Genomic DNA, 20,983 nt, shown 5'->3' with positions numbered 1-20,983 from the left:
AAGTATTTAGATTAATCTAAATCCTCAATTACAACGGCAAATTATTATTTAGCTCACACATGGCAATTATTTACTATAGGCCTTGCAGACTCTCATTCCATTGGAGTGATATATATAAAGAAAGATGTGTAATAAGTTATATTTAGATTTCTTTGCCCTCTCTAAAGTACTATAAATATGTCAGATTATGTACCATATTACTATAATTATTATGTTCTCAATTCAGCATAGACAGCTTCAGAATTTTATTGGCTGACTGTTTAAATACTCTTTATCCAACTCAGCCTTCACTCTATAATAAAAAGTTAGTAATTAACTAAGACATGGTTTACCTTTCTTTTACATGGTTCCCACCCCCAAAGAGTATCATATTCTTATCCACCTATTATGAATTCTGTCTTTGACCAATTTTTCTAATTCTTTTACCATTAGTCCTGAGATAGTAACTGGTCTGTAATTTGCTACCACAGTTCTGAAGCCTCATTTAAGCAAGGGAACTAATTTGCCCTCCCTCCACTCCTTTTGGATGAATTTACTAGAGATAAGACTTAAGTTAAATCCTAGTCAGAGACAGTGCCAATTACTTTGTATATTCTCATAATACAAGTGCTGATATCTCATCTAATCCCAAGCTGTATATGCATTGAGATTCTACAGTATCCAAAGTACTTCCAATTCATCAACCTCTAGTCTCTGATCAGTTCATGTGACATCTGTTAGTAACCCAAGTTTGATGATAAATCCTTAAAAAATGACCATTCACTAACTCAACTAGTTTGTTTGCTTCTGTCACATAGCTACCATCAGCATTCATTAAATGTTCACACTGGTGCGATATAGTTCTCTCACTGTGAACCTAACCATCACAGCAAGAGAGCCACAACCTGTGAAGTGAGAGGAATTACAATGGCCCCCAACAAGAAATGCACCACTTATGATGACAGTTTCTTCTTGTAACTAATTCAGTAGGGGAGGTGAAAAGGAATGTTTTTTTTCAGGATAAATTTGACAATGATAATTAAAGAGAATAATATATTTGATTATTAGTTACTATACTTGATTTACTAAAAGATGTAAAGAATGGCAAATATATGGGAGAGAAAAAATAGGGATGAATAGAAATGCTTTCAACACTGTCAAATGGATTATAAATGATTTACAATTGTGATATTATATGTGTGTGTGTTTTATAGTTTGCTAGGGATGGAGGGAAGAACATGTGATCCTATAAACTCATCATCATCAAATTCCTGCCATGTACCCTCAAGGGAGTGTACAGGATATGATAGTACTACATGAAAAATTTACATCATTACTAACTTCCTATCTATAATTTTCCTCCAAATCAGTCTGTTACTTGTCAAGACTCCAACATTATCAGATCTTATATTTCTATCGTCTAAGGCACTTTGTACCGTATCAATCCACCTATATCTTGGTCTTCCTCTGGGTCGTTTTCCTGCCAACCTGGCAGAGAACACTTGTTTTGCTAATCTTTTCTCTCCCATTCTATTTAAGTGACCATACCACCTGAGATTAGCTCTGCTAACGCATTCCTGGATGCTGACAATGTCAAGTTCTTTCCTAATATCCTAGTTTTTTAATATGATATTGCCATTGATGCCATCTGTTCACGCCTCTAATCTTTCTCAGGACTCTCATATCTGTGGTCTCTAGTCTTTGGTCAAGTGTTTTACTTCTGACCCAGCTCTCAGATCCATAAGTTAAAACTGGTTTGAACACTGTCTTGTATACAGCTAATTTAGTGTTCCGACTAATTTCTCTCTTATTCCATATGAATTTATTCAATTGACTTCCCACCATACCAGCTTTGTTGATTCTGTTGTCTATTTCTATATTTAATTTATCATCTTCACTAAAAATCGTACCTAAGTAGATGTATTTGTTTTACTTGTTCCACAGGTTCTCCATTCACAACACAGTTCACATTTTCAATGATTCTGCCTATTTTCATTGTCTTTGCATTGCTGACTTTCATACCATATCTATTACAACAGCTATTCAATTTAATCAGAGAATCTTTCAGACTTGTAGCGGATTTATTTAGAAGTATAACATCATCCGCATAAAGCAAAGAGCTGACATTAACATCTCCAATTTTGATATCATGTTTAATACCACGTTCCTTCATAATATGATCCATATAGATAATGAATAACAGAGGGGATAATGTACATCCTTGTCTCACACCAGATTTAACATTAAACCATCTTCCTGTACTTCCTTCAATTCTAACTGCTGACTTACAACTCAAATAAAGACTAAGTATTGCTTGATATAATGCCCCATTGACACCATATAACTGCAGCGTATTGAATAGCTTCTCTCTTGGCACCTTGTCATATGCCTTTTCCAAATCGACAAAACTCAAATACAGATCTTTGTTATATTCCCATGATTTCTCCACTATTTATCGTAAAGTGAAGATCTGATCCTGACAGCCTCTATTTGGCCTGAATCCAGCTTGTTCTTCATCCAGCTTTTCTTTCACAATTCTTGTCAACCGTTTCTGAAGTATACTTGCATAGATCTTGCCAGGAACACTCAGTAGGGAAATACCTCTGTAATTCTCACATTCAGTTTTATTTCCCTTTTTATATATGGGTATTATGAGAGCTCTACTCCAATCATCAAGAATTAGTCCCTCTGTCCAGGCTTTCTGAACTATGCAGTGGCCACTGTAAGACTTTTATACCACCATACTTCGGCATTTCTGGTCGAATATCATCTACTCCTGCTGCCTTTCCTCATTTCAAGCCTTTGATGGCTTTTTCTACTTCAAGAATGATATGTATTCCTGACTGCATGCCTGGTCAGTGTTTTTTACCACTGTGCTGTCATCACTGCTTGTTTCATTTAGCAGTTTTTCAAAGTAATTACTCCATACTTCAAGGATATCTTTTTCTCCTGTTTTCTTGTCACCTTTATCATCTCTAACTCCTTTTACAGCACTCTTTCCTCCATTCCTAAGCTTCTTCAACAACCTCTAGAATATTTTGCCACCTTCTTGATATTTATTTTCTATATTCTTGCCAAAGTCCTCCCATGACTTTTGTTTAGCTAGTTTTACATAGTGTTTAGCATTCTTGCATTTGTCTCTATATTCTCTAAGAGCACAAGCTGACTTATTTGACAGGAACTTTTGATATGCTTTCTAATTTTCCTTCACTGCCTCTTTAACTTCCTGTGTCCACCAGGGAGTTCTGATTTTTTTATCCTTGCAGACAGCCTCACCACATGCCTCTCTGGCAGAATCAATCAATGTTTTCTTCAGAGTTTTCCACTGAATCTCCAAGGTTTGGTTCCTGTTCTCAAACTCTTACATTTTTTTTTCAATAATCTTTTAATCTTTCTGTATTTTAGTCTACAGTTCACATCTGAGAGCTGCTCAACTTTTATTCGCTTTAAAACTTTCTTACATGTTATTCTTTTCAATATGAAATTCAATTTTATCCTGCTCAAGACTAAATAGTTATCACTTCCAATTTCAAATCCTCTGTAAACTCTGGTGTTCTGCACCATGGAGAAAACATCACTATCAACAATAACATAGTCAATGAGACTTTTCTTATTCCTAGCCTCTTCTCTCCATGTGAATTTGTGCACATTTTTATGTTGGAATATGGTGTTAGTAATAACCAGTCCATGTCCTGAGCAGAAATCCAACAGATATTTGCCATTATTATTAGCTTTGCTCTTTTCTCCAAATTTTCCCAAAATATTTTTGTATGTCTCACAATCATTTCCTACTCTGCTTTTTAGATCCCCAACAAGGACCAACTTTTCCTTTTTCATTGTGTCAGTTGCTTTTTCTAAAGCATCAAAAAATTCCTCCACTTCTACCTTAGTAGAACCTCCTGTGGGACCAATGGCACAAATAAGTTTCATTGTCCAGTTCCCCATTCTCATATTTGCCCACATTACTCTACTTGAGACTGACCGCCATTCAAGAAGATTAGCCTCATATTTTGTGTTGAATACTATGGCTACTCCTCCTTTTCCTTGATTGTCATTGCCTGAATATATAATTTTATATTTATTGCTCAGAAAGATCTCACCAGTTTTGGTCTTTTTTGTTTCAGTCACCCCTATTATGTCGATCTGGTACTTATCTAATTCCTCAGCTAGCTCCATTTCTTTGCCATTCAGGCTTCTTACCTTGATAGTACCGATCTTTAACTCTGGTGATGTTGAGTTGGGGTTTGTTTTCAGATTTGTTCCAGTAGCTGACTTTTCGCTGTTCGCTCTGGTTCCCTGGCGAAAACAACGGGGGGGGGGGGGGGGCTTGTTTAACCAGGCAATGCCCCAGCCAGCATGAAATTTTGTCATGTTGTACCATCATTTTTTATTTTGGTTTAACCAATAAGAATACAATTTGGTCGGCTAAATCCCAAACTGTCAGCCCATCCTCGTTCGTTCAGTATCCAAGTAGATACCCAACAGGGTGCACCACGAGAAGGTGAGGATTGGACATTAGGTCAGAAGCCCTGGTCGTTTCTCCGCATTCCTTTAAAGGCTATGTGGAGGTCTCCTCTCAGTTATGCAGCTTTGACCCTTAAACTCTAGACTTGCATATTTGCATTTATGATGGGCATATTAAAATAAAATAAAAAATTATGAATAGATAGAAAGGAATTTGTTTGCAAAATATAAATCACTAATTAATAATAAACAGCAGCTGTATACATTGGTAGCTCAGTATTTAACTATAGGGAGGGGATTATTCAATGATCTAATAATGCTGATCAGTTGATTAGTGCAGGTATGGTATACACGATTGGGCTGAAATTGCAATCATCTTGTACAATTTATTGTGATTGCTATCTGTATTTCTTTCTTTTATATATATATAATTTTGTTTTCTGATAATTCTTTTATTTATTAATCATCAGTGTTTTTATGAACACTTATGGCTATTTTGCCTATTTTCATAAGGAGTATCCCTTGTATTATGTCATTGACTTTTTACTCCAATTAAATTAAAATATTGATGATATATATTTTGAAAACATAAATTAAAAGAAAAGTAATATAAAAGGAATAAATTTTGACATATCTTTATACAATCCTCAAAATTAACTTTTTTTAATGGCATCAGAAATATACTGATAAAAAGTGTGTGTGTGTGTGTGTGTGTGTGTGTGTGTGTGTGTGTGTGTGTGTGTGTGTGTGTGTGTAACTGAACTTTACACACACACCCACATTATAATCCTATTCAAGACTATCATTTGAATAAATACATGAACACTTTTTTCCAAAAAAAAAAAAAAAAAAAAAAAAAAAAGGATGGAGGGGATCAGGTAAGATAGAGATAAAAATATATGGAAACTAAAATTGCAGAAATTAAAGATACACAGACTAAAAACCAAAAAATACATAAAGTGATTTCATAATGGTCTCGTATTAAGTATGAACCACAGAATATAAAAAGGAAAATTATAAAGAATTTAAATTTTAAAAAGGAGAAAGATAAATAAGAATAAAAATGTGAGCACGGGGAATGAGCCTTTTTCACTAAGTGTTGTCTTCAGAGCTCATGGGCAAAGTGGAGTCTCTGTTATGTTGGCTTTATATCTGCATCAGATTTTCTATGTTACTTTCTATTGGTGGGAATATTGGCCTAATTTGCATTTTGTGGAGCTTATATTATCAATGTTTTAATTTAATTGGAGTAAAAAAAACAATGACATAATACAAGGGGTATAAGTACTCCTTATGAAAATAGACAAAACAGCCATAAGCATTAATACCAATTTAGAGGAGTAACGTGGAAAATTTCCACAAATAATATTTATATCAGCGTTGTTGTTTTTTTTAATTTACATAGTGGTACAATATTGTAGAATGGAATATTTCCTTTAGAATTGAATTTTCTGTGAATACTCCATGAAAAGTACTTCCATGTGATTTTCTTATACCACTTGACTGTCTTTCTGAGAGTGTAATAACAATGTGCCATCTGGTCTGATAGATCAACACATTTCTTAGCAGCATTGTAACTTGGTACTGCATCTGGTTTCTGCAGTTGCTACCCTGCACTGTTCTTACAAGCATTCTCTACTAATTCACACTGATGATTTCTATAAGTTGTCAACATGGTTGCTGATATTTTGTCAGTCCATTTCAGTATTTTAATGCCTTTTTTTGTTGTTTTGTTTTCCATGGCTATAATTTTCTCTACATTTCTGTTTCTTCATTGTAACTTCTGTTGAAACTCTATATAGCAAGTGGCAAACTCAAATAAAAATTATCTGCAAGTAGAATCCTTCCTGTATTCAAGGGACCATCAAGCAATTTTAAAGTGATGAAATGAGCATGGCCCAGACTACTCGTGCCATCTTTACCTGCATATACACAAATGTTGTTTGTGTGTAGCCAGCTCGTAAACTGAGTTTATAAACTCTTATGCCATGTTTTTGAGTTGTGCTGGGAATATGCTGTTGAAAGAACAGCTTCCCACACCAGGGAAATATACTCTCATCAATTACAACTATTTTCTTTGGCAAAAATGCTTTTTGATAGCTTGAAAAACAACTTGTTCTAGAAGTTCTCGAATTTTATGTAGACAATCACTAGTCTCCAGATCATAGTTACAAAAATGCCAATACTTCAGCAAATACAGAAATCTCTCCTTGCATGCTGTATTCTTTATTCTTCAATTTGTATGAATACATGGAATTCTTTGACCAGTACAAATGTATTTCAGGAACATGTATTATCCCGATAAGTAATATAATTACTCCTGAAACAGGAGTTTCAGCTGTAGTCTGGTTTGCTGGGAGGGTAGAAATTTGTTGCTCTTTTAAGAAGTTTCACCATGTATTTTTTTTGTTTTTTTTGTTGTTGTAACCATTTTGTTGGAAAGATGTAAGTAGAGCCTGTTGTTCCATATGCAGTACTTATCCTGAGGACAAAATTTGCTCTTCCCCACCCTCCAAACCAGACTATACACACTAACTATATCTTTAACCTATATATCAAAGCTACAACAGATAAACTAGGTTCCCTACTGAAGCGACACACAATCAGAACTGTATACAAACCTCTAATCAAATTTCTACCTGCCTAAGACAAATCAAGGATTGTCTAGACCCCTCTCTCTCCTTCCCTGGTGTCTACAGAATCCATTGCCAATGTGGAACTCAATATTTCAGACAGACAGGATGAACTACTTTGACCAGGATAAAAGAATACAAAAATTACATCATACATTAAACCATTACATGCATCTCCGAGTGAAGAAAAAGAAAAAAAAGAGGCAGTGATTTGCTATATGACAGTAGGCTGAAATGTAATGTGTCATATGATCAGTATATGTCTGAATGTCAGCCATGGCAAAGCAACCAGTTTTCCTGATACACTCTTCACAGTAAAAGAAAATAATCATAATTTTCTTTGTAAATGTGCGTGATAATGATAGTGGACTTTTTCTGATTATAGCAACTCTCAACAATTTAAGATGTTCCTGTAGCAGTGTTACTGAGATTAAAACAAGACTTGTTAAAAATTACTTCTCCTTCGCATACAGTAAAAAAAAAAGTAATTAAATCACATTTGCATAAAAAACACTGTAGCTATGTATGTGCATGTCATAACAATATGGGTAATAAATAGTAAGAACAGTAGACTTTTTTCCTCCCCACTTTGCTACATTTCTACCATGAATAAATGAATAGGATGATGGATTTGGGGATTTTTTACTATTGCCATTCTGATTCTTTGCAATCCATAATATCACATATTCTTAATTTCAATAACAGAGAACATTTATGACAGAAAACTTATTAAAACAATTATTACATGCTATAATTGAATGTTACTGGAGATTTAATAAATTACTTAAAGAACATTTAGATACTTCAAAATTAATGGAAACAGAAATCATGAAAAATTTTATTTGCTTTAAAAGCAAACAAGCTGAAACTGAAAAAAAAAAGTCAATTAAAATTAAGATATGTGAATCATCAAGAGGCTAAAGCTGCATAATTTTGGATTTTAATGAATGTGAATTATTTTGTTGCACTATCTTTTAGATGGCAGTGTGTGCATGTGTGTTTAGATTTTTCCTGGCATTTATTAATTATGGTGGCAATTTTTATTTAGCAGAGCTACAAATAATTTCAGATATTCTACAGTAAGGCAATTTGATTTTAATAGTTACCATCATAAACACAGCAGAAATAATGATGGTGAAATAACCTTTGATGCTAAAGTGACTGCAGCAACTTAAAAGTTTGAAGCAGAACAGTAGTGGACAGCAATGTTTTTTTCAGTGACTGGGACATAGGCTATGACACATTCTTGTATTGTCAATTTTCTCTGCTTTTTCCAATTTTTTTAAGCAGTTTGACTCCATGTTCAATGACTTCATTGGATACAAAACAAACTGTATACAGCAGTATTGCTAGAACAGAAAACAAACATGGTCTGTGGTGATAATACATGGTTTTCAATAGTTCTTTCTGAAACAGTCATAATGGCATACTTGCAAAGAACTATTGAAAACCACGTGTCATCACTGCAAACCATATTTGTCTTCCGTTCTAGCAGTACTACTGTACTGTGTTTATATCCAATGAAGTCACTGAACATGACATCAAACTGATTAGAGAAAATAAAACAAACAAACAAAAAAAAGAAAGAAAATGAAGACCCAGAATCATAACATAGGCACTTTGCAGCATCTTTTGTCTTTATCCAGATTATCTTAGTTTGATGATACAATCAAAGAAATAATCAAAAAAAAAAAATGAAGCCTATCACAAATAGTTAAGCAATAAAAGATTAGAAGATGAAATAGAATATAAAAGAATAAGAGCCATAGCTAAAAGAGAAGTTAGAAAAAGACAGAGAGAATCATGGAACAAATTTGTTTCTAATTTAGAACATGATTTATATAAAATAAGAACCAATGTAAATAAGATTATCAAATAATCTTATTTACATTGATAAATAATCAAAAAAAAAAAATGAAGCCTATCACAAATAGTTAAGCAATAAAAGATTAGAAGATGAAATAGAATATAAAAGAATAAGAGCCATAGCTAAAAGAGAAGTCAGAAAAAGACAGAGAGAATCATGGAACAAATTTGTTTCTAATTTAGAACATGATTTATATAAAATAAGAACCAATGTAAATAAGATTCTGAAACACTTAAATGTAGATACCAAAGGAAACAAAATTAAACACCAAATTGAAATTAGAAGAATTTCTAAATTATTACACAGAATTGTGGACAGACAAATATTTTAAAAAAGACAACTGGCAAACAATTAATGAAAATGAAATAACTAAAGAAGAATTAGAAATCAGCCTGAAAGAAACAAGAAATGGAAAATCACCTAGAGAAGATAAGCTTGGTTCAGAACTATATAAATACGCAGGAACAAGATTCAAAGAAAGACTTTTATTATTTTTAAATAAAATTTATTCAACTGGTACCCCCCCCCCCCAATAGAATGGAAAAAAAGCAACGCTTTCCCCTGCCCCAGTTTCCCCATAAGTAAACCCTTCCCCTTCTCCCCCCCCCCCCCACAAAGCACCCTGAAACACAATAATATATATATATATATTATAAATTCAAAACCCGAGTTTCCAAATTTATTTTTCCCGTGTCAAAACACCCCCCACACGCTCCCTTCCCCCCTCATTACAAACAACCTTCAGTAGTATCATGGTATTGGAAGACATCCTAGTATTAAAACAAGGTATGTACAAAATTTTTCCAACTCTTTTATTCTGCTATAATTGCCTTCTATACTCACCCATAATGTCCTAAAATATATATACCCTTTTTTGAGTAATTATAGCCAATGTATTTAAAATAAGGGACACTCCTAAACAAAAGCAGGCTATAATAGCCATAATTATAATAATAGCAATTGTGATTCCTATCTTTAAAAAAGGTAATAGAGATGACCCTAAAAATATAGAGGTATCAGTATAGTAAATTCCTGTTACAAAATATACAGCAGAATCTTAAATAGCAAACTAATGAAATATTCTGAAAACTTTATTTTAGAAGTACAGAATGGATTTAGAAAAGGATGATCATGTATAGACTGGCCTTCTGCCTAAAACTAATAATAGAGAAAAGAAGAGAATACAATGTAGAAATGGATGTTGCATTTATTGACTTTGAAAAAGCATTTGACAAAGTTAAAAGAAACATATTATTTAACATATTAAAAGAAAGACAAATACCAAATAATATCCTAAAAGCTATCACAAGCATATATGAAAATGATCAAATACAAATAAGATTAAATCATGAGCTATCATACGAGAGAGATAAACCAAGGGGTCCGACTGGGATGTCCCCCCTCTCAGCAACTCTTTTTAATATTTACTTAAATGAAATAATAATAAAATGGAATAAAAATTTACATCAAGGAATTAAACTTTCTCCTACAGTGAACTTAAACACACTCCTTTTTGCCGACGATCAAATAATAATTACAAATTCTGAAGATAACTTACATAAAGCTATTTTAGATCTAAATGAGATAGCCAAAGATTATGGTATGATAATATCAACAGAAAAATCAAAAACTATGGCCTTTAAAGGACAAGATCCAGCAAGAACTAAAATAGTAATAGATAACAAGATCTTAGAACAGGTGAATTCATTTAACTACCTAGGATGTATAATCACATATGAAAATGAAAAAGATATAAACATAAAAATTGCAAAATATTTAAAAATAACAGTAATTAACTCTATATTTAAACCAAACCTAGTTTTCAAAAACATACCAGACTAAAAGCATACAATACATTAGCTCTCCCAGTCTTAATGTATGAAAGCGAAATCTGGACAATAATTAAAAGACAAAGATTAATAACAGCAGAAATGAAGTTTTTGACAAAAACTGCAAAGTATACCTTATTTGATCACAAAAGAAATGAAGAAATTATGAAAGAATTAAACCAAGAATCAGTAATAGAAAAAATTAAAAAATATAAACATAAATGGATGGAACACATTCAAAGAATGAAAACAGAAAGATTACAATAACAAGCCTTAAAGTACAAGCCATCAGGAAAAAGAAAACCACAACATCCTCTTAAACGATTCAACGATGACCTCTTAGGCCGGAACAGGCCATGCTAGGCCTAAAATCCTTGATACGCATGATGATGATCTTAGATTGAGCAGATAAGTAATCCCATGTGTGTGTGTGTGTGTGTGTGTGTTTTCAAAGTGGGGAACTTTTCCATCAAATGGTATTTAAACTATGATTAAAATGTGTTTCACATTTTAATCATAGTTTAAATACACCACCAAATGGATAGTGTTGGGGGGGGGGGGGGGTGGGGGGGGGGGGGGGTGGGGGGGGGGGGGGGTGGGGGGGGGGGGGGGTGGGGGGGGGGGGGGGTGGGGGGGGGGGGGGGTGGGGGGGGGGGGGGGTGGGGGGGGGGGGGGGTGGGGGGGGGGGGGGGTGGGGGGGGGGGGGGGTGGGGGGGGGGGGGGGTGGGGGGGGGGGGGGGTGGGGGGGGGGGGGGGTGGGGGGGGGGGGGGGTGGGGGGGGGGGGGGGTGGGGGGGGGGGGGGGTGGGGGGGGGGGGGGGTGGGGGGGGGGGGGGGTGGGGGGGGGGGGGGGTGGGGGGGGGGGGGGGTGGGGGGGGGGGGGGGTGGGGGGGGGGGGGGGTGGGGGGGGGGGGGGGTGGGGGGGGGGGGGGGTGGGGGGGGGGGGGGGTGGGGGGGGGGGGGGGTGGGGGGGGGGGGGGGTGGGGGGGGGGGGGGGTGGGGGGGGGGGGGGGTGGGGGGGGGGGGGGGTGGGGGGGGGGGGGGGTGGGTCTTCAACCCCTCTCTCCATAGCCAGCATTCCAAAGTCCTGAGATTGTCTTAGTCACTTGTCTCAGCCCCCCCCCCCCCCAATGTTTCCACACATTACAAACCAGGTAATCATATCCATGCACAATAGTCCAAGTGTGGTCTGATCAGTACTTTATACAGTGGCACCACTTTCTTATCCCTACATGTTCAAGTACTTCTTATCATAGCAGCATTACAATGTGCAGTCTTTGCAACACTTGCAATAAGCCCTCTAAACTTCAGTCCACTGTCAACCATCACTCCCAAATCTTATCCACTTCCTGCAGTACAGCACCATCAATATAGTACACAGACTTATATTTCTGCACTCCAAAATGCAAAACTTCTTGCACTTATTAATATTAAAACTACAACTCCCACTCTTTGTCCAAGTCAAAAGTCTATTCAAATCTTCATTAAGGGAATTAACATCAGCAGTGCTACTTATAATTCTCCCCAACTTTGCATAATCAGCAAAGAACTGAAGATCCCCAGTCAGTCCACATGATATATCATTTACAAACAAGTTAAAGAGCAAGGGCACAAGAACAGAACCGCAGGGGGCACGTCACTGTTTACCCTCCTTTTTTGAGATACTGCTCCATCATACACAAGATCTCGTCTGTTATCATTTAGAGCAGTGCTTCCCAAACTTCTGAATGTCAAGGCTCCCCTTTGGAAAAATTAAAATATTCCACCCCCCCCTCCAAAAAAAAATCGTAATATAGAGATATATTATTATAATATTTATTGTATTTATATTCAATACAAAACATACACAGTGAATATTGCAAAAATCAAATGCAAATATTACATTTTTAGCATCTTACATACACATTTGACATGGCACATTATCTCATATTTTTATATAGATAGATATATTGTTATTGTACATTTGCAGTACAAGCATGTGAGACAAGTCACAAGAAATGTAAAATGATTAGTAATAAAGAAAGAATTAAAAACAAAGACGTTTAATAACAATTTAATGTGATGGATGTGTTTCAATACTGCTACACAAAAACTCAGTATCAGGTGAAATATTTGAAACTGATACTTTGAAATTCTTAGATTTCTGCTTTGAAATGAAACTTATATGAATAAGCATATATTTACTAATATTCATTAAGTGCTGAAATATGCAGGAAGCAAAATTTGTGAATCCGCACCAATGTGTGATTTTTTTTATCATTAAAATATAAAAAATAACAAAAAAGAAATAATAAAAATTAAATACATTTCTTTTAAGATAAAAAAAAATCTACTTAGTCTTAAGACATTTTCAATTTGCTTTTATTATTTCATGCCCCCCTTCAACAAAACCTATGCCCCCCCACCCCCCAAGGGGACCTTGGCCCCTCTGATCCATCTAATCAACACAGTATCTATTCTCATCCTCTGCAACTTAAACACCAGTTTATCAGGTGTTAATCTATTAAACACTTTTGAAAAGCCCAAGAATATTACTGTATACGATTCTCCCTAATCTAACACACTCATTACCTTATCATAAAATGCAAGTAAATTGCTAAGACCTACACTTTATACTAGAACTGTGCTTGTGGTGGTGTACTATTTTGTCTTCTTTCCACTCCTGAGAACCCTACCTATTGCAAAACATTCATTAAATAACCAGGTCAAGGGCATAGCCAACTAGTGCACACTCCTTAACCTTTAACTAGTCATCTGGGGCTTTTTTGACCCCAGCCGTCATTCAAGTTCGATTTCTGACAACTGCTAAGTAAATATGGATTTACTTACCAATGATGGATTTTTGTTGCAATTTTGAGTAGCTGAGTTTCTTGCTGCTGCCACACATACAAATTAGTCATGTGCTGGGCGTTGGTGCAATCAGTTGTGAAGTAAGGAGTGATTTCTGACCCTGGGGCCTCTATGTAATATATCCAAGATTGAGGGATTGTAAAATAAGGTCAAAGTGTGAAAAATGTCTGAGCTTTTTTTGTTGCAATGAGCATTCTTCAATAAGATGCAACAATTATACAGAAAATTAAGATTGAATAAAAATGTTAATAATTAATATAAAAATTAAACAATATTAATGATTTCTTTATTTTATTTTACTCACCATGATCAATCTTGCAATAAATAAAAACATTTCATGAGAAATTAAAGAAATATAACTTTAATTTTGAGGCCAAATAGGCCCCATGCAACTAATTATGTATCAAATAATGGTGCGGCTAATTAAAGGGTTAAGAATACATGTTGATATGCCATCCATTTCAACAGCCTTATTAACATCTAGCCAACCAACTCCTGATACATCTCTGATTCTTTCACTTCCAATTCTTCTAATACCCGCCTCACTTCTATATACTGCACTGGAAGACTGACAAAGAGTAAGCAGAGAAAGTCCAAGCTGACTTAGCAGATACATTCCCTTGATTCAAAATGCAGCTAAGGATCTTGACAATAAAACATCTAGATTAAGTGTTTTTATTTAATGGAATAAGTTTTCCATGGTAAGCCCTGGGAAACTAATGTAATCACCAGGTTACTCAGCATGAATAGGGATACCAGAAGTTTACATGCCAACTCGATTGTCATCCAGAAAAACAAGGGTCATGTGGTATGCTTAGGAAGAGATCAGTCCATGATATGTAAGCCACAGTCTCCAAACAAGTCTCTAAAAAAGTCTCTAAACTCTAACCTCTATCAAGACAAATCAGCTTATAAAATGCATACAGTCTCTTGCCCACCAGAGTCTTTGGATTTTCCAGCTTAATATCAAGGAAATGTCGAGAGCTACAGGCAAGATACTGGCTATAATTCTGTAGATATTCTGGCATTGCAGAAAACGCATGTCTCCAAAACAGCAACAAATAAACTCAGGGTTCCTGGATACAATCTAATAGCATCACTAACTCATTCTAAGCATGGAAAAGCTATGTATGCATGCCTTTGCCTAAAAAACTCTATTACAGTTTTCTCAAGTAATGAACTATACATTGGCACAAAATTAGAAAACAATCTATAATTTGTACAAGCCTCCTAAAACCTGGCCAACACTTTGCTCCTTGATCCCACCTCATCCTAGCATCACAGTTGGTGACTTCATCTCACACCATACTATGTGGACATACCCTCAAAAAGATAAGGGAGAGAAGCTAGCTACATGGGGCAGAGAGAGCCAGACTACATTTCATGTTTGATAGAAAACAGCTGGGTACCTTCAACTCAGCCGGATGGAATAGGAGTTAGATTCCTGATTTGTGTTTTGTAACAAGGGACAGTCAGGATTTTCCAATTCCTGCCATTATAACATTTTTGAAGCAGTTTTCAAAATGTCAGCATTGTCCCATTATACTTGAAATAGGTGTCATCCTATCTGCTTTCAAAGCACTCCTCTACCTAGATGGAATCTGAACAAGACAAACTGGAAAAATATAGAAATATAATAGAGGATGAAATTGTTAACATATATCCCATACCTGAAAACTACAGAAATTTTACCAAACTACTAATTTCAAATGCTAAAAAGAGTACCCCCCCCCCTCATGGGTACTAAAGAATACATCACAATGATGGAATAAGGAATGTGATGACCTCCCTCAAATAGTGTAATAGTTGTTAGGAATGCTTGATGCAAGAAGAAATCAAAGATGCAACAAAACTATAGAGAATTTGGATTTCACAACATCCAGTAGGAAAAGATGGAACCTTTCTTAGAAAACTGGAGGCAGCCTCTAAGACCCAAAAATCCCAAGTCACAGCAAATAGTATAGTGCTGTGCTTACTGAAAATCTCAAAAATAAAGCCCGGCAAAAACGCTAAAAGAGAAATAAATAAGTCTCTGAGGTGTATATTGGCTTCAATCAGGAATCATCTCACCTAGCTAATCAAATCACAACAGAAGAAATAAAAGCAGCATTAATATTAACTAAAAATAGCCGTGGCCCTGGTGCTGATGGTATCCTTCTAGAGTTCCTAAAAAACATGGGAGAATATGCACACAGGGCTAGTTTGCATCATTTTACTCCACAATAATCCAAAGCTATTTTAAAGCCTGATGATCAAAAGAACTTTAAAACCTATTTCTCTTCTTTGCACTTCTCACAAACTTTTTGAAAGAGAAATCCTCGGAAGAATTACCCCTATCTCGGAAAGTATTCCCCCCCCCCCCCACGAACAGACAGTTTCAGACCTGGACAAGATCATTTAATCTCAATTATAGCACATATTGAAAAAGCATTCCAGGAAAAGCAGAAAACATGAGCTGTCTTCATAGATTTTACATCTGCCTATGATATCGTATGGAAAAAATGACTTCTTTAAATTAGCAAATATTCCTTCAATTCAAAAAAATAATTAATCTTCTAAATTCAATGCTTTGAAATTAATCCACATGCAGCTTGGTGCAAGAAAAATAAAAGATTCCTCCAAAATGCCTTCCCCATGGATCAGTATCGTCTTCAGCTCTCTTCAATGTGATATATCAGACTTACCTTCCCTAAACTCCGACAAGCTCGTATGCTGATGACTTAGCCATCATTCATCATAAGCCTATTTTTGGCAAAGTGGAGAAATCCCTTGACATGATATAATACAACTCCTGATATCAAAGACTTAATTCAGCAAAAACTGTCTCATCTACATTCTGCTCAATTCTGAAGCCAACCACAAAATAAATCTTAATTTCTGTAAATAGTCATAAACCATGAAGATTATCCAAAATATCTAGGCGTCATCCTAGACTGAATTCTCACCTACAAAAAGCATATGTAACAATGAAAAATAAGATGGAAGTTGAAACAGCATTATCTTTAAATTGACTGGAACTGGTTGGGAATGCAGAGCCTCCACACTTAGAGTTTCTACCCTGGCTCTGATCTTCTCAACAGAAGAGTACTTCTATTCCATACCTGAGCAAGTTAACAGATAAAAAACTAACCAAACACTGTGTATTATCTTAGGTTCTCTGAAATCAACTCCCTCCTCTACCATGGCTTCCTGTCATTGCAAATGTCCCCCCCCTCCACTAGATCTTAGAAGACAGACTGCAACTTTAAAAAAATATTAAAAACCTCAAATCCAATCCTCTACAACTGATCTCAAATATACTAAACAATCCATTCTAAATCTGACTCAGATCATGTACTCCCTTTTGGTCTGAGGAACAGCTATTGAAAATTATTATTATTACAGGCAGCTCCAAGGGTCCTTAGACTCATCGAGGGAGGCCCAACATCATGTCAAGAACAACTATTCAACATTCACACAGTATCTATCATACTTCACCTTGAATTTGTTTACAGTCATGGCACCCACAACAGACTCTGGCAGCTTATTCCACTCATTTACCACTCTCCAAGTAAAAAAACCTAGCTCTAACACCCTTGCTAACCACACTCTTACCAAGCTTCCATGGATGGCCCCTAGTCCTCCCACTACCAGTCCTATTCTCAAAAATATCTTCTGAATTAATCTTATAGAAACCCTTCAGTAATTTGAATGTCTCAATCATATCGCCCATTTTCCACCTATCAACCAATTTCTGCAGCCCACAAATCTTCAACCTGTTCTCATAAGGTTCATTCCAAAGTCCTGCTATTATCTTGGTCACTCGTCTCTGGATCCTCTCCACCTCCTCCCCACCGAGAAGAAACCCTGGCGCCCATATCTGTGCATAGTAGTCTAGATGGGATCTTATCAAGGCTCCTGAACACAATGTGTTCAGGAGTAAAGTAGAGTAAAATCCACGACTTTACTCCTGAGGATGAATGGAGGAATCATTGGAACAATTCTAACATTACCAAAGGATCTCTTATTGAAGATCCCTGGTCTGACCTCCTGGATTTGATCTATCATGCAAACAATAGTCCTCCCTAAATAAGATAGGACAGGCCATGGAAAATGTAAATATCTACTTCATAAATGGAAAATTGCCAATCAGCTAAATTATGAATGCTCTGCTCTGCAAACTAGGTCTCATATAGCAGAGTCTTGTCCAATTTACCATTTTCCAAGGGAGGGGGGGGGGGAGAGCAGAGGGAGCAGTGCAATTGTTGTCCAATTTAAAATTAAGTTGTAATAGATGTAAATATCCCTATTTTGTTGTATTTGACCATACAAGTAAATAAATGAAATAATGTGGAATTTGATCAAGTACTAGAGAGTAGAACATCAGAAACCATACTGCACTCAAAAAAGGCTTTAAAAATCATAGATCTTTAGCAACAATTTTTATTTATATGTTGAAGTGTAAGCTGTATGGCACACAGCTCAGCAGCATAGTTATGGCATTTTCAAGTGGGATATGACTGGACACAATGTGTTCAGGATAAACAGCAGCACTCCCAACAGATGACTCAGATCTCAAAGTCTATACAGAGTGGTAAGAAATCAGAGCACTCCACACATGCACTCATGACGATGAAATAAGCAATTTCCTTAGTCAGCACAATGAGTAACATGATCGAGTATAAACCATCCTTAGTGAAAGACTACTTTTTGATGAGTGCAGGTAATATAGTTTACTACATTAATGACAAGGAATTGTATGGTCTTTCACATGCATACAAAAGGACTGCACTGACCATCCAAAATGCTAGTCCATTTAGGATGGTTAGACAAGGATTATATCTTTAAAGCAGTTAAAAAATGATTGCATATGTCAAAGTGAGAAAGAAAATTTAGAAGGTTTCTTTACTTTGACATCAAGTCTAGGAAAGAGCAATATGCAAAATGCACTGGCAGCTATTCATATTACCTGATGATAGACAGGATCCAATTATCTAAGGTAATCTCCATTGTAGAAGCATAGATGTGTATCCATAACCAAGTGACCAAACAAGTGTATAATACATATGGTGTATGCTACACCATATGGACATAACTGTAAAAAGAAATATTACTGAGAGATGAGTAGTGAATAGTTGTTAACATGGACATATGAACACCTATTAAAAGGAAGTAAAAAAAAAAGGAACTTTTTAATTTAAATATATCATCCCCATTAAATTCCTCGTGTACCCTCAAGGAGGGTGTACAGACGAGATACTTTATCAATGAGTACACTAATGAGTGCTGAAATATTCCTTAATATCTCTTCAATCTTTACTTATGAATATGTCTACCTGCAAACAACCTGATTCTCCTTTCTGGTCATTAACCTTATCTAGAACACTATTCATCACCAGAATGAACAACAATGAAGTTATGCAACAATCTGATATTAAGTGAAACCATAACAAGCTTAGTCTATGTGCAGCTCTTACATTCAACCACCAATATTCTTGGTCATAATTATTTCTCTTTTCCATGCCTATCTTTTACAAACCTTCCCTGACTTTTTCCCCACTGAACCCAATCAAAAGCCTTTTCCAAATCAAGAAATGCTATAAAAAGTTTTTCTCCAAATTTCTAGTGCCTTTCCATCATTTTTCTTACAGCAAAAATCAGTTGTCCTTTTCTAAAACCAAATTGGTGTTGTTCTTCTCTCAGATCTTCCTCTAGTTCATCTTTTATATTTTTTGCCATTATCCTTTCATAAAGCTTGGAACAGTGACATGATCTTATTCCTCTATAGTTACTATACTCCCTTCTTGAGCTTCCTTTATATATTAGAACAATAATCCCCTTGGTCCAATCATTAGGTATCACCTTCTTTCTCCAGATAAGTCTAAAGATGTCCAATAACCATTTCAATCCTGTACTACAAAAGCTGCGATCACTTCAATAGGCAAATCCTTTCTTTTAAGGTTACACAGTGGTCAGCATTCATAGTTAAGAATTTATGGACACACAACACACATGTTAAAATAATTACTATACTTAATATTAAGAAAGTAACATTCAACGTTTCAATTTCGGTATTGAGGTCATCATCAGGAAAATACATATATATGAGATAGAAGCTACATGCCACTGAACTTTACAAAGATAAAATTGAATATAACTGCTTATTAATCTTTTACCTAACCTGTCCTCTTGTGGAAAAACTAAATTAATAATAATATTAAATTTAAAAAATTATAAAGAGATTAAAAAATAAATTTAAAAAACAATAAATATAAAAATAAATTCAAAATGAAAATTAAATTAAATTAAAAATATAAAATAAACACAAAATATTTTTAAAAATAAATTAAAAACAGAACTGCATTAAATATTTCTAAAGTCCTCTTGTATTGAGATTTTCTTCTGAGCTTGTTCCAGTTGTTATAAGGGTTGCAGATGGGTCCTCCACATTCTTGGAATGATTAATCCATCATTTTTGTTCAGGTTCGGTTAGTGTTTTAGCATTTCACAGGTTTCTTTGAATTTTCTCTCAAACCAGGTTTTGGTGTGGTGTAGGGACATGATGCCTTTCCAGTCAATTCTATGGTATGTTCAGAGTGTGTGGTCTGATAGGCCTATTTTACCATAATGGAGTTATTTAATGTGTCGTTTGTGTTCGTCTTTTCTGATTAGGATCATGCATCCTGTTTCCCCTATGTAGGGGAAACAGGACACATGTTACATGTGCATTGGATTTTGTAAACTCCTGGGTTGGGCCAGGTATGGAAGAGGATCTTTCGAAGAAGTAAGTAAATTTTTTAATTTTATCTGAGGTTTAAAGGTAGTCTTGATGTTGTATTTATGTAGTGTTGTCTATTTTTTCTGAGATGCCTCTAACATAAGGTATAGCTATGGCATTCTTGTAATCCTTTTTGTTTTTAGTGGTGTTTTTAGTGGTATTTTTATGGAGGATATTGTGAACTGTTTTTTAATTGCAACCATTTTTTTACAAATGTATGGTTAATGATTTCAAATTCTTCATTTAGGGCATGTTCATTCAAGCAAGTAGTTAGTGCTCTGTGTTTGAGGGTGCTAATGACTCCTAGTTTTTTTGTGTTGGGTGGTGGTTTGAATTTTTGTGTATGTATCCCGTGTGTATAGGTTTGCAGTAGACAGAGAAGGAGAGACAGTCTGGGGGAAGACGTGTAACTAGTGTGTCTAAAAAAGGAAGAGAGTTCGAGAGTTGTTTTCGATTTCAATGGTGAATTGGATAAGTTTGTGTTGTTTGTTCAGGTGGCTAAGGAATGTATTTAATGTTTTACGGCTGTGGGACCATATGGCAAAAATCTCATCGACATATCTAAGCCAGACTATGGGCTGGCCGAATCTAGAGCTTGCTGCTCA

General features: G+C 35.6%; 1 protein-coding gene across 1 annotated transcript in view; it reads right to left on the bottom strand.

Annotated features, from left to right (window-relative positions):
- LOC150100292 (intermembrane lipid transfer protein VPS13C-like) overlaps positions 1-20,983 on the bottom strand; it is a 171,317-nt gene that overhangs the window by 9,377 nt on the left and 140,957 nt on the right. The window contains exon 9 of the mRNA XM_090402629.1: positions 8,464-8,622. Coding sequence (XP_090258755.1) covers positions 8,464-8,622 — 159 coding nt within the window. The remainder of the gene's footprint in view (positions 1-8,463; positions 8,623-20,983) is intronic.

The sequence above is a fragment of the Typopeltis vanoorti genome, chromosome 13 (genome assembly GCF_054136105.1).
Source record: "Typopeltis vanoorti isolate ZY-2024b chromosome 13, IOZ_Tvanoo_1.0, whole genome shotgun sequence".
NCBI classification, from domain to species: Eukaryota; Metazoa; Arthropoda; class Arachnida; order Uropygi; family Thelyphonidae; genus Typopeltis; species Typopeltis vanoorti.
Note: the sequence above shows the minus strand (reverse complement) of the source record. Positions and strands in the feature narration are given on the sequence as shown.